The sequence below is a fragment of the Portunus trituberculatus genome, chromosome 41 (genome assembly GCF_017591435.1).
Source record: "Portunus trituberculatus isolate SZX2019 chromosome 41, ASM1759143v1, whole genome shotgun sequence".
Taxonomy (NCBI): Eukaryota; Metazoa; Arthropoda; class Malacostraca; order Decapoda; family Portunidae; genus Portunus; species Portunus trituberculatus.
This window is the reverse complement of record NC_059295.1, coordinates 42038348-42052472: the sequence shown is the minus strand read 5'-3', so window position 1 is coordinate 42052472 and position 14125 is coordinate 42038348. Positions and strand designations below refer to the sequence as shown.

The window sequence follows — 14125 nt, the reverse complement described above, 5'->3', positions numbered from 1 at the left end:
GACTCTTTGATTTCCTTTTCCAGACTTGCAACTTTGTAATTTACCTCCTTTCTTTCCACTTCCTGACTTTTTCCATTCAGCCTGCTTCTCCATCACTTTTCCTAGAGATTCTCCACATTTTCGCAATTCACTTTAATTAGCTTAACTTCCTCTTTCAGTGCTGCATTTTCCTTCTTCATATCGGCACAGTCTCTTTTTACATTGTCATAACTCGTTTCCAGGCCCTCATACTTTTCAAACAGTTTTCAATTTTACCTTCTAACTCCAGAATTTTCTTCACATAAGTGCTCTTCTCCATTATTCCTTGAAACCCTGTGAAGTCTGATTCCTCTTTCGAGTTCACGGCCGCCATGTTGCGCAGACGTAAACAAACCAGCTGATGGCTCAAACGCAGGCTACAGTTTATATTTACCTTCACTGGACATTATTTTGCTAATCAACAGTTAACATGACTATATGGAGACGGGACAAACATTACCAGCTCCTTTCCCACCTTGGTTACTCTTAGGTAACTGTAGAATTATGTGTGTGTGTGTGTGTGTGTATTTACCTATTTGTGCATTACAGGGCCCGAGCTAAGCTCTCTGTGTCCTGTCTCCTTGTCCATTCCTGTCATATCTCTCTTTCATCTGATTGACACACACCGCATCAACGACATGACTGCTCAGTTTATTCCACTTATCAATCCTACGATGCGGGAAACTGTATTTTCTCACGTCATTTAGACAGATGTCCTTTATTAGCTTTTTTCCATGTCCTCGGAGATGATTACTTGTGGTCACCTTTATCAACTCTCTATCCAGTATGTCAATCTTGTTCACCAATTTATACATAGTTATCATGTCTCCTCTTGTTCTTCTCTCAGTCTTGTGTGCCCCATCTTCATACCTACACTTATCCAATCTTACTTTAAAAATATGCACACTCATTGCAGACACTACTTCTTCATTTAAACTGTTTCACGTCTCAATACATCTTTGCGGGAAACTATATTTTTTAACATCTCTCAGACATCTTCCGTTTCTCAGCTTTTTACTATGCAATCTTGTGCTTCAAATGTCATATTCTTCTCTCAGGATCAGTTTCTCATTATCCACTTGGTCCATTCCTTTGATCAATTTATAAACTTGTATCAGATCTCCTCTCTCCCTTCTTTGTGTGTGTGTGTGTGTGTGTGTGTGTATTTACCTATTTGTATTTACCTATTTGTGTATTACAGTGCCCAAGCTAAGCTCTCGGTGTCTTGTCTCCTTGTCCATTCCTGTCATATCTCTCTTTCATCTGGTTGACACACACCGCGTCAACGACATCACTGCTCAGTTTATTCCACTTATCAATGCTACGATGCGTGAAACTGTATTTTCTCACGTCATTTAGACAGATGTCCTTTATTAGCTTTTTTCCATGTCCTCGGAGATGATTACTTGTGGTCACCTTTATCAACTCTCTATCCAGTATGTCAATCTTGTTCACCAATTTATACATAGTTATCATGTCTCCTCTTGTTCTTCTCTCTTCTAATGTGGTCAGCCCCAGCTTCCTCAGTCTTTCCTCATAGTCTAACTCCCTGAGTCCTGGTACCATCCTTGTTGCCAGCCTCTGTACCCTTTCCACCTTCTTCACATTTTTCTTCATATGCAGTGACCAGACACATGCTGCATATTCTAACTGGGGTCTTATTAAGGTACATAATATCTTCTTCATCATTCCTTCATCTAGGTAGTGGAATGCAAGGCCAATATTTTGAAGCATGTTGTATGTTTTCCAAAAAATCTTGTTAATGTGTTTCTCCGGTGACAAGGTGTTTTGCACGGTTACTCCTAAGTCTTTCTCCTCATTGGTCTCTTTAATTTTCTCATCACCCAGCCTGTAATCCCTGTTTGGTCTGTATCTACTTCTTCCCATTTTCATAACATGGGTCTTGTCTATATTAAATTCCATCTGCCACTCCTTACTCCACTCATATATTTTATCAAGATCTTCCTGTAACTTGTTACAATCTTCCACATTCTTTACTCTCCTCATAATTTTAGTATCGTCCGCAAACATGTTCATGTAACTGTCAATTCCTACTGGCATATCATTAACATAAATCAAAAACATGATGGGACCCAGCACTGACCCTTGTGGAACTCCACTGGTTACCTTCTTCCACTCGGACTTCCTTCCTCTCACCACTGTTCTCATTTCTCTTCCCATTAAGTAATTTTCCATCCATTTTGCTAGTTTATCATTTACTCCTCCAATCTTCTTTAGTTTCCACATCAGTCTATTGTGTGGTACTTTATCAAAGGCCTTTCTCAAGTCCAGGTAGATAGCATCCACCCATCCCTCTCTATGTTGTAGTATGTCAGTCACTCTTGAATAAAAACATAATAAATTGGATACACGATCTTCCTTTTCTGAAACCAAACTGCCTTTCACTCAGAATGTTTTCACTTTCTAGATACTCACTCCACTTAGCTTTAATTACTTCTTCACATACCTTGCACAATATACTAGTCAACGATACTGGTCTATAATTTAGCGGTTCCATTCTACTACCATTCTTATATATAGGCACAATGTCAGCTCTTTTCCACTCTTTCGGGACTAATCCTGTTCGTATGGAGGTTTCCACAATATCAAATACGGGTTCAACAATTGATCCTTACATTCATTTAGCAACCTCCCAGATATGCCATCAGGCCCCATTGATTTATTAATATCCAGATTGCTTATAATTTTCCTTACATCTTCCTTAGTAACCATGATGTCCTGCATTTGCTTTATTTCCGTAGGCCTTCCTCCCATAAAATGCTCCTCCTTTGTAAACACTTTGCAAAAGTTGTCGTTCAAAATTTCAGCTATATCTCCAGCATCTTCATATACTTCTTCCCTGTTTTTTACCTTTTCTATTGCCTCCCTTTTATTTAGTTTTCCATTTATGAATTTGTAAAACATTTTGGGTCACTATCACAGTTTTCCACCACCCTCTGTTCATATTCCTTCTGTGCTGTTCTCCTTACTTCAACATATCTATTCCTTGCTGTTTTGTAGACTTCCCTTGATAATACATCACTGTTTTTCTTAAGTTTCTTCCATGCCTTTTCTTTGTTCTTTTTTGCTTCTTCACAATTTCTATTAAACCACTGTTTATTATTTAAAGTCCTCTTTCTGTGATATGGCACAAACTTTTTCACAGCAGAGTTATACAAATCCATAAATTTATCGTATTTCAATTGCATATCCCTTTCCTGGTATACCACGGACCAGTCAATTTCATTAAAGAACTCCCTTATATGGTTATAATTTGCCCTAGTATAATTTAATTTTTCCTCCTGCTGTTCCACAATCTTATTCGTGCTTAATTCGTATCCAGCTCAAAGCTTAGGACATCATGATCGCTTTTCCCCAAGGGACTTTCATGTTCAATTTCCTCTTTTAGAGAGATTCCCCTGGTAAATACCAAATCCAACCTTGCTGCAACATCTTGTCCCCTGCACCTTGTTGGTGATCTCACCCACTGTGTCATCAAGTTATTTGTTGCTACCTTTAACAATTCTTCTGCCCACTCACCACCGTTCACCACTTCGTAGTCTTCCCACACTATTTCTTTGCAATTAAAGTCTCCAACTATCATCACTCTATCCTTTCTGATGAGTTCTTGCTTCATTCTGTCTAGAGTATTTCTCATCACCATTTGGTACTGTTCATATTCCCAAGCACTGGTTCTGGGTGGTATGTATACTGTTATAATATTAATGTCCCTCTTGCCATCTGTTATAAGCATACTTATCACTTCCTCATTTCTCTTACTATAGTTCACCTCCTTCACTATCAGATCTTCATTTCTCCATACTTTGTAGTGTTTTACAGCAAACCAGTCTAGCTTTATTTCGGGCCTTAGCTTTGTTTCCACTACACACATTATGTCCGGTTCGTTATTTCTTAGGTAATCCATCTATGTTCGTGTAAGTCACTTTTATTCCATTCCTAGTCTCATTCTTCCATGTAGTGCCTATTCCGTCTGTTTTATCCACCACTTCTTTAGCCTCCCATTTCTCATCCTCCAAAAAAATTTGGTCTTTTCCTCCTCTGTTCTTTCGTCATTCCTCTCCTTCACTTCAGTTACAAGCTCCTTCATTTTCATTCGCTCATCTTGTGACATATTTCTTCTTATGTAAATTGTTTTGGTTTCCTCAGAGTCCTTAAGTTTCCAAGCCCTCCTCAACAAGATCTCCGCTGCCACCTGAGACTTTAATTTCAATTTTAATGGTCTATTCTTGCCTTCCTCAAAAGCTCCCAATCTCACACTTTCTTCTACCTCAGCATATAGGTCCTCTTCTTCCACAGAGATCTTGTTCAGTAAAGACTTAATCCTGTCATTTTCCTTATCCCTCCTGTCCTGCCAGTTCCTGTTAGTTTCCTCCCACAATCCTATTATGATCACACATTTTTTCTTTTCAGCAATATCTCTCACCACATAATCATTTTCGTTTAGTGCCTTTACCATTTCCCTCTGCGTAATCCCTTTATTTTCCTCTTCCTACTTTTTTACTATCTCCCTAAACGACCTTTGTACCTCCTGATGTTCATGGTTCACTTCTTTCATCTTGGTATCAATTAGATTAAGGCATTCCTCCTTTCTCAAGTCCCCTTCGGATATTTTTATCTCCATTTCCATGAGTTTAGCCTTCATCTCTTCACATTGTTTCCTTAGTTGTTGGTTTTCTTTCTCCATCTCTACTTTTTCCTTCAATAGCTCTTTATTCGCTATCGTTAACAAATAGATCTCTTTTTTGAACGAATCATTCTCGGCTAGAACTCTATCCAGTTTTTCTTCTATTGACAAAATGTTTAGGAACTTACTTTCCAGTGCCTGGATTCTTGCATCCATATCAAGTTTCTCCAGTCCTTTTGGCGTAGTAATAAAACCTTCAAAGTCTCTAGTTTGTCTAGACGCCATTTTTGTTATCGTCAGCTGATTACGGCCAAAACAATCACCGCCCACACTCTCCTCTCAGGGATCACTCTCCATATCCCTCACTTTCAACACTAAGCGACAGTAGGACATTAACAGGACACTAACTTAGAGTTACCCGGGCCCTGTAACACCATAGGTATTCGCTAACGTTAACAAATAGATCTCTTTTTTGAACGAATCATTCTCGGCTAGAACTCTATCCAGTTTTTCTTCTATTGACAAAATGTTTAGGAACTTACTTTCCAGTGCCTGGATTCTTGCATCCATATCAAGTTTCTCCAGTCCTTTTGGCGTAGTAATAAAACCTTCAAAGTCTCTAGTTTGTCTAGACGCCATTTTTGTTATCGTCAGCTGATTACGGCCAAAACAATCACCGCCCACACTCTCCTCTCAGGGATCACTCTTCATATCCCTCACTTTCAACACTAAGTGACAGTAGGACATTAACAGGACACTAACTTAGAGTTACCCGGGCCCTGTAACACCATAGGTATTTTCCTTCTTCCCGTCCGCAGCCAGAGACGAGCCGTCCTCTCTCAGCGACAGCGAGTGTGTGTGTGTGTGTGTGTGTGTTTTCTATTTACCTAGTTGTAGTTTTACAGGGCCTGGGCATTACAGTCGTGTGGCCCTGTCTCCATATCTACATTTGTCCAACATTTCTTTAAAGCTGTGCACACTCCTTGCTGACACAACATCTTCACTCAGGCTATTCCATGCTGCTATACTTCTTTGTGGAAAGCGGAATTTTTTCACGTCTTTGAAGCATTTTCCCATTCTCAACTTCTTAATATGACATCTTTTGCTTCTAAAGGAGACTTCATCTCTTAGTAACAGCTCGTCAATATGTTACATCCATTCCATTAATTATTTTGTAGATTTGCATTAGGTCCCTCCTCTCTCTTCTCTGCTCCAGTGTTGGTAGATCCAAAGCCCTCAGTCTCTCCTCATATGTCATCCCTCTTAGCTCTGGTACCATCCTCGTTGCTATCCTTTTGCAGTCTCTCCAATTTCTGTATATGTTTGTTTTTTGTTAACTACTCCACCTCCAGATCTTGTTAAAGACCTCCTGTAATATTCCACAGTTCTTGTTTTTAATTTGTCTTAGCAGCTTGGCATCATCTGGCATGTCATTTATCTATGTGAGAAAAAGTATAGGTGCCAACACCGATCCCTGTGGCACTCCACTCTCTACTGTTCTCCACTCCGATTTAATATCCTTTACTACCGTTCTCATCTCCCTGCCTCTCAGGTAACTTTCCAACCACTCTAATGCCTTCCCCTTCAATCCTTCCTTATTCTTTAACTAACATAGCAGTCTCATATGCAGTAAACTGTTGAAAGTCTTTTTAAGATCCAGGTATATACATTTGCCCCGTCTGTCTCTTTCCTGAATTACGTCTACTGCTCTAGAGTAGAAACTCAGCAAGTTTGTTACACAAGAGTGGCCCTTTCTAGAACCAAATTGTCTATCTGAGATTAACTTGTTATCTTCTAAAAACTCAATCCATTGTTTATTTATCACTCTCTCACACATCTTGCACACCACACTGGTTAGTGACACCAGTCTATATAGTTTAAGGGTTCCTCCTTCCCACCACTCTTATATATGGGAATCACTGCGGCCCTTTTCCATTCCACTGGTACAGTGCCACTTTCTATTGAGCATTTTATGATGTGTATGGGGCCCACCAGTTCTTCCTTGCATGGTCTCAGTATGATACCTGAAATTTCATCAAGGTCCCATCGCCTTTCCCTCCTCTAGTTCCTCCATCAATTTATATATTTCCGACTTTTCTACTCTGATCTTGCCCAATTGTACACCCTCCTCATGATCATGCAGCTTCTCAAATTTGGACTCAAGTAAAAACTTGTTGAAATCTGTTGTTTTACGATTCTGCCATGCTTTTCGGATCATCAATTATCCTGTCTTATCCTGTCTTTCAATAGCCTCCTTCAGTTTAATTTTTCCATTTATGAATTTATATAACAGTTTTGGCTGCTCCTTCCATTTTTCCACAATGTCCTTTTCATATTCTCTCTCTCCTTCCTTCCTCACTTTCATGTAATCATTCCTTGCTAATTTGAAATTTTCCTTGTTTCTCGGATTTGTTTCTCTTCCATTTTTTCCATGCTTCGTTCCTCTTTTTCTTTGCTGTGGCACACCTTACACTGAACCAGTCCCTTTTTCCTTCTTCTCTTGGCTTATATTTTGGGACAAATCTCGTGACGCTTATTTCATACGCGCTTCCATGAAAATATTATATTTCTCTTGCACTCCCTCTTTTCTTAGCAACTCCTCCCAGTTAAAGTTTTCAAAGTACTTCTTAAGTTTCTGTACGTCCACCTTTCTGTAATTTAACCTTTCTTCCTTATATGATTCATCTAATTTGCCGCTGTTAACCTCTACCTCCATTTCTATAACCACATGATCACTTTTACCTAACAGGCACTCATATCTTAAATCATCATTTAGTGTGTGTGTTTGTGTGTGTGTTATAAGGAATAAACAATATCCACATATACATGTCTATATAAAAAAGAAAGATTAAGGGAACAACATATGTATTTACAAACCAATATAAAGAAGGTTATTTGTGTTGAGCGATGAGAGAAAGCCTGGAGCTTTAGCAGAGACATTTTTCTGGCCATCAACCACAAACCAGGCCCATCGCCCCTGCCGACCAACAAGAGCAGAATGTGTGTGCAGTGTGTGGTCTAGGGGCTCCAGTGTTACTATCCTTCGAGGACCTGTGGAGGTCAGAATCTTTCCTCAGCAAATATTAACTAATGTTTTTCTGGCATGTCATTGAAATAACCCCATTTCCCATCCCTATGACACCTTCATAATGTTTCATAAAAAATTAAATGAATAGAAGTCCTCATTGCAGACTGCAGGTGCATGAATAATCAATAATTGAGGCCCCACCCGCAAAAGGTGGATAACCTACAAAGTTGCCAGTTTTGAGTCATGGCCGGGAACTCATTGATAAAGGGTGTAAAATTGTTGTGGAAGCGTCGACATCGCAATATTTGACCTTCCTGATGGCGAAATTAATGTTCAAAGTCGGGGAAGTTGGTGAAGAAATTTGGCCAGACTAAGTATCAGAAACACACGCGAAAGAGGGACAAGCCTCATACGTGGGTGGAGGTGCTGAACCAATCAGCGCGGAGGATTTAATCACGCCCCCACAGCCAGCCAATCACGCTCGCCGCTCTCCCGCCCACTGCCTCCTATGCCATGTTCATGTAAACCAGGGGCAGGCAACCTTTTTAGAGTGAGTGCCAGATGAGACTCTTGGAAGGAGGTCACGGGCCGGAGTGAAAAACGAAATCTCAGACAAATGCATGGAATACTATAGTAATAAAAGAAAACGTATGCACACATGACTACTACTACAACTACTACTACTAATAATAATAATAATCATAATAATAATAATAATAATGAAATGTAAAGTAATTCAATAGTATAATTTATTCATTTAAAAACTTAAAATTTATTAGAGTTTCTTCTCTACTTTTAGTGGGAGGTCCGCGGGCCGGATTGCATTAATAAAGCCTAGCAGGGTGGCGGGCCGGACGCTAAGCCTTCGCGGGCCGGATGTGGCCCACGGACCGGAGGTTGCCCGCCCCTGATGTAAACAGACTAGCTGAAGCTGTCACTCAGCACGCACCTCGTCCTGTTTTTTGCACATTCCTGCAGTAAATAGATCGGAATATCCTCCTACAGCGATGAATTCATGGATTCATCCTATACAGAAGTGCCACAGCAGCCTTCTGACAGTGACAAGTGGACTGCCCAGCTAAAAAAGAAAGGCGCCATATCTATGTGGGCCAAGAATATAGCTAAGAGACGGCGTGACTTTGGCCAGGAATACGTCGCCATCAAGTTCAAGAAGGTAGTTCTTGCTGTGAGAGTTGCAAGTCCCTGTACCTGCCTCAAAAAGTGCTTTGAAGCTGTTGGGGAAGAAAACATCCGCTAAGGGCATTATCTGGAACAAAAGGAGTTCCTAATGATGAACTTAACTGTCTCAAGCCAGTATAAATGATGAGAGTCAACCATAAAATGCTTACAATCAGTAATACAATAAAAGGAATAATATTTTATTAGGTTTTCGGGTAGGGGGAAAACAAAATGTACCGGTGTGAGCTTAAAAATTACTATTATGTAATAAAAATCATATAGCAAGAAAAAGCTAGGCCAGACCTTTCATTTCATATATAACAGTTATACATTGTGACCGTTTTCATTACCGTAAAAAGTTAAAAACTTTGAGCGCATTTTTCTCGAAAGTAGGGTCATGTGGGTTATCCCCCTTTCGCAGGTGGAGCCTCAATTGTACATTATTTCCAAATATTAGAGCTTTGTCAGAATTCAAATGAAAGGAGGTGTAAAATCTTATTGTTCCAATGTTTGTTTTATGATCCTAAATGCTCAAAGTGCCATCACTAGACATTTTTGACCAAGTGCATACCAGTAACACAATCCATTAGCAAGTATCAGATCATTATTATAAAAAGCCATGTCCACTGTTATGTTACTTTGCATGTACTTTTCATTGTATCTTCATTCTTCCATTTGCAAATATGGTTAGATAAATCTCATTCGCTGATTTTACTATAAGGACATCCTGGTTATCTGCCTCCCCAATATGGTGATAATAAGCAGGTATGTACAAATACAAAGATAGATTTGAGTTACACATGACATATATACTTACTTATTCATGTATTTACCCTTACATTTTTATTGTTTACATATAGTTTTCCAGGGCTATCATAGTAATTGTCTTCACTGCATGTAAAGTAGGATTCCATAGTGTATAGCAAGTAATCCTTGGGCATTAAAGTTTTCATCAACATGCAGCTTCTGCTATTTCATGAGCATATAGAAATTTCTATTTATATATCTATTTTTCTTTGTCAATTGCTAAAAAGTCCTCATCAACAAATATCAAAGAATGATCTGCAGTAGTTATAAGAGTCTGAGAATCAATTTCTTCTTCGAAGAAACAATGAAACTCACCAGCTCCCAGATCCCATGTCAGCATCAAGTGTCCACGTACCAGACTGAGGGCCAGGAAATCCCGGACAGAGGCCCTCACACTGTTGCCAATGTATGCCATCAGTCCCACCTGCTGCAGTGTTGGTGTACTGAAATGCAATCTGTGGAAGAAGTCTGTTATCATTAATGTTTTTAAAAAAAGTTCTCATATTTCAAACATGATGTCTGATTTTCCTGATCAATAAAGTGATACTTGTGATTCCAGTCTCAGTTCTTCATATGCATCATCCTTTGCAAAAGTACTGTACAACTACTTTATAATGTACATTTTATCATTTTAACATATAGACTTTATTCACCTAAAAAAAATTAATAAATAAAAAAAAAATTGGTTTCACTGCCTTGCATCATTTACATTTTAGAAAATAAAACAATTTGTCAAGATACTGTAAGGACCTTTATATTCATCAATGCTTTACACCTGCACTTCACTACATAGTTACTATTTCATAAAATGTAAAAATAATGGAACTGAGTAATCAGAGAATGTATTCATTATACTATTACATTTACTGCACACATTTCCATACTGATATATTCTATATGAGTATACAAATATGCATATTCTATTTACACACACACACACACACACACACACACACACACATATATATATATATATATATATATATATATATATATATATATATATATATATATATATATATATATATATCAAGAACATATGAATAAGGAAAGAATAATTAACACACCTTAAGGCCAGAGTGTGTCGTATGTCATGCTCAATCCTGTATGAAGAATAAGAGCTGTAGCCCACCACACTGCCACTATAGGATGGGAGCTCCACAACACTTTCTGGGGAAATACTTCTTCATCTACTACAGATATAACAACAAAAAATGCAATGCTTATTGTGTATCAAATTTCTTTAAACTTTTTAATTTTCTTACCACTTCCTGTGGGATATACTCCTTACCCAAGTCACAATAAAGACCATGCCGTTGACCAGAGCAGAGGCAGACAAAGCTGTGGGCAGTAGGAACACACCGGCCACTATGACAGGGACCAGTAACTCCTTTACACTCAGCATGTTCACACAACTCTCCCTGGTACCTGAAAAAAAAAGATATTTCCTCAAAATATAGTGGTATATATATTTTTAAGGTAACACTTCACTGGCAATAAAATTGAAACAGCAAACTATGAACAAAAAAAGTCTTCAGTATGATTATGATAAACATAATATAAAAATTTTAATTCTTCTTTATTTTATCAATATTTTCTATAATGATTGAAACTCTTGTAACTCATAACAAATTGTTACTTTTAATGCTACATAACTTCAACCATTGAAATATCAAAGCATCCCAAGTAACATCAGTCTGTATTGTATTCTTATTTTATTTTGTCCAAACATGTGTACTGAAAATCAATTCATTCATCTTTGCAGTTATTTCTAATCAACAATTTTGTCTTACCCTTTTGGACACTGGCAGGACCACAAGGCAGGGCCAGGAATGCAGGAACCACCATTGTAGCATGAATGAGGAGGACAGGGAGCTGTACCACACTCCTGAACTCTTTCACCAGACACACCAGAAAGCCACATATCCACTTCATGCCCATTCACCTGGTGTGTGCACAAAAGTCTTTACTATACAATTCTGATAAAAAAAAAAATGTATATAAACAATACAGGCAAAGTTATGATATATATACACATACTAAATCAACTGACTTACATTTTTTGCAAGCTATACAATGTCCACAAAAAAATAAAGGTAATTAAAAGCAAAAAATTTAAATACTGGTAATTAGTACATTACTGAGATGTATATGCATTTCCACTGTACTATTTATTAAGTCTAATATATAACTGTTCTTGATATTTCTAGGAACTCTTGAAACTCATAATCTAACTTAAAAATCTTTTCCCACCTTGGATAATGGAAACTTACCTTCTGATAAAATTTTTGATGTTTACTGACCTCTAAGAGGGAGACACAGCCCTTCAATCTGGGGAGGAAGCCAGCTTTAACAACGAGAGGGGATGAGTAGGAGGAGGGCAGCCCACCAAGGTATAACAGACCAAGCTGGACGAGGGGACTCCAGGCCTTCTGTTCACTATACACTGGGTCAGTACCATTTACCTTGGGCATAAATTGAGCTTGATGTATGACAACACAGTGTGAGAAAACAAATCACAAAAAATGTGCAAGTAATGTCTGTCAAGTATGTTATCTTCTTGAAAGCATAGTTCAATTTGAGAATGAAGACAAAAAAATGGCATGTTAAAGAGATGACATTATATAAGACTGGCATGTTAAAAAGATGACATTTATGTAACAGACAGGCATGTTAAAGAGATGACATTTATATATATCATTTTGTAAAACAATATGTGAAGTGCTTTGGCAGGTATAATCAAATGTATTGCTGTAGGATTAAAGACTAGATGATGGATATGAAAGAACTGCACTAAATTGACATTCTGGTGTGGAATAAATAACAATTTTATGAAACGTATGGCTTAAACCAACCATTAGGTTTAACTGATTAAGATACAACAGTTTTGTTGGTATATTGTGTTTTTGAGGTTAAGAAATGCAGATAAAGCACAATTCACCTAATTTTCTTCATCTAGATGAATTTCAGGATTAGTGGTAAGTGAGATATTTTAAACCTAAAGCATACTAGTAAAGTTTAGACAACAACAAATATTACAGCTATGTCTAAAAAGTGGGGATAAAAATACATTATATAAATGTATTAGGTACTTTCAAGTCTAAAGTTCAATATATCAACTTTGAAGAGCCAACACTTTCTTTTTATATATGTATTTATAAATTTACATGTTTTTAAGACAAAATAGAAAAAATTTCCAGAACAGCTATTCTTTCTCAACCTTGCATCTCAGTATGTGTCTAACATTTCTGACTAAATGTAGCCACAACTATCATGACAAGCGGTTTAACCTCAGATGTAACTTCACAGACACAGCTATTTATTAAAACCTTATGGTCTAATCTATGCTTGCTTTCCCACATAATAACTCTTCTTTTATAGCCATGGTGTAGCCAAGTAATGAACCTTTCCTGAATGTTCCAGTTTCATATAATTTTCTCAAAATTTTATGACCCTCTCTCTAAATAAACATCTTTCACTTTATTTTTTTCATAAGTCACCAGTAGTGTAACTCACCTGCAGTGATGCACTGCATTTTCCAGGTCCCCAAGGCGTATCATGAAGATAAGGAGTCCACCACATTCTTGGAGACACAAGAAACATTTCTAAAACTATGAATGCAAATACGTACTGTATATTGAACATTTGAAAAATCAAGAAGATATCATTCATACAACATAATTCTAATATACTGTAAATAAATACATATAATGAATGCTGACACTCATATTTATCAGACTAAATATACAAGAAAGTAACATGTACATAGATACAAGCCCCATATCATGCTGCATGTAATTGTTCTCAAACCATGTACTGTTGATCCTCGCTAACTTAGACTAATATGGGGAAAGTTTTGTCTGAGAGATGCGAATGTGCGACTTATATGAATTCACCCCCCCGTGAAAAAATAATAATCCCCCCCGCGAACAAAATAATAATCCCCCCAGAAAGACGGCAGGACAACTCGGACTTTAAGGGGGCAGTGCAGTATCTATTTTGGGATTGTTGTCTCTAGGAAACCTTCAGACCCTAAAATACCACATGGTGTAGTTTATTTTTTTTTAATTTAATGCCCTTCCCATCAGAAAGCCATTTTTAAATGTCAAGTGGTTGCATTATAGCATGACTCACACCCTAAAAAATTATGTATCACTTAATGCTTGTGTCTATGCAAAAAAATTTCATATGAATATTTTTCTCTCGATAAATTTCAACCTTTGGTATGTCTCTCTCTCTCTCTCTCACTCAGTGACTAAGTACATGGCCAGGCATCAAGAGGGGTCATGTCATTTAGCATGACTTTTCAGAAATAACTCCTTACAGGCATAAATTGACTAGAATTAGAATCAGAAACTTCATGAAGAGAAAACAACAAGAAATAAATGTATAATTGCATGACAGCTGTGGCTGACAGCTTGACCTTGAACCCTCATCCTCTCCTCCCT

The 14125-nt window shown here is 37.7% G+C and overlaps 1 protein-coding gene across 1 annotated transcript in view; it reads right to left on the bottom strand.

Moving 5' to 3' along the window:
- Nucleotides 1-14125, bottom strand: part of LOC123516740 (protein eyes shut homolog) — a 93221-nt gene that overhangs the window by 20305 nt on the left and 58791 nt on the right. The window contains exons 11-17 of the mRNA XM_045276343.1: nucleotides 13194-13260; nucleotides 11981-12142; nucleotides 11471-11622; nucleotides 10969-11105; nucleotides 10745-10847; nucleotides 9993-10132; nucleotides 7541-7714 (exon numbers count right to left, since the gene is read on the bottom strand). Of these exons, the coding sequence (XP_045132278.1) occupies nucleotides 7541-7714; nucleotides 9993-10132; nucleotides 10745-10847; nucleotides 10969-11105; nucleotides 11471-11622; nucleotides 11981-12142; nucleotides 13194-13260 (935 nt within the window). The remainder of the gene's footprint in view (nucleotides 1-7540; nucleotides 7715-9992; nucleotides 10133-10744; nucleotides 10848-10968; nucleotides 11106-11470; nucleotides 11623-11980; nucleotides 12143-13193; nucleotides 13261-14125) is intronic.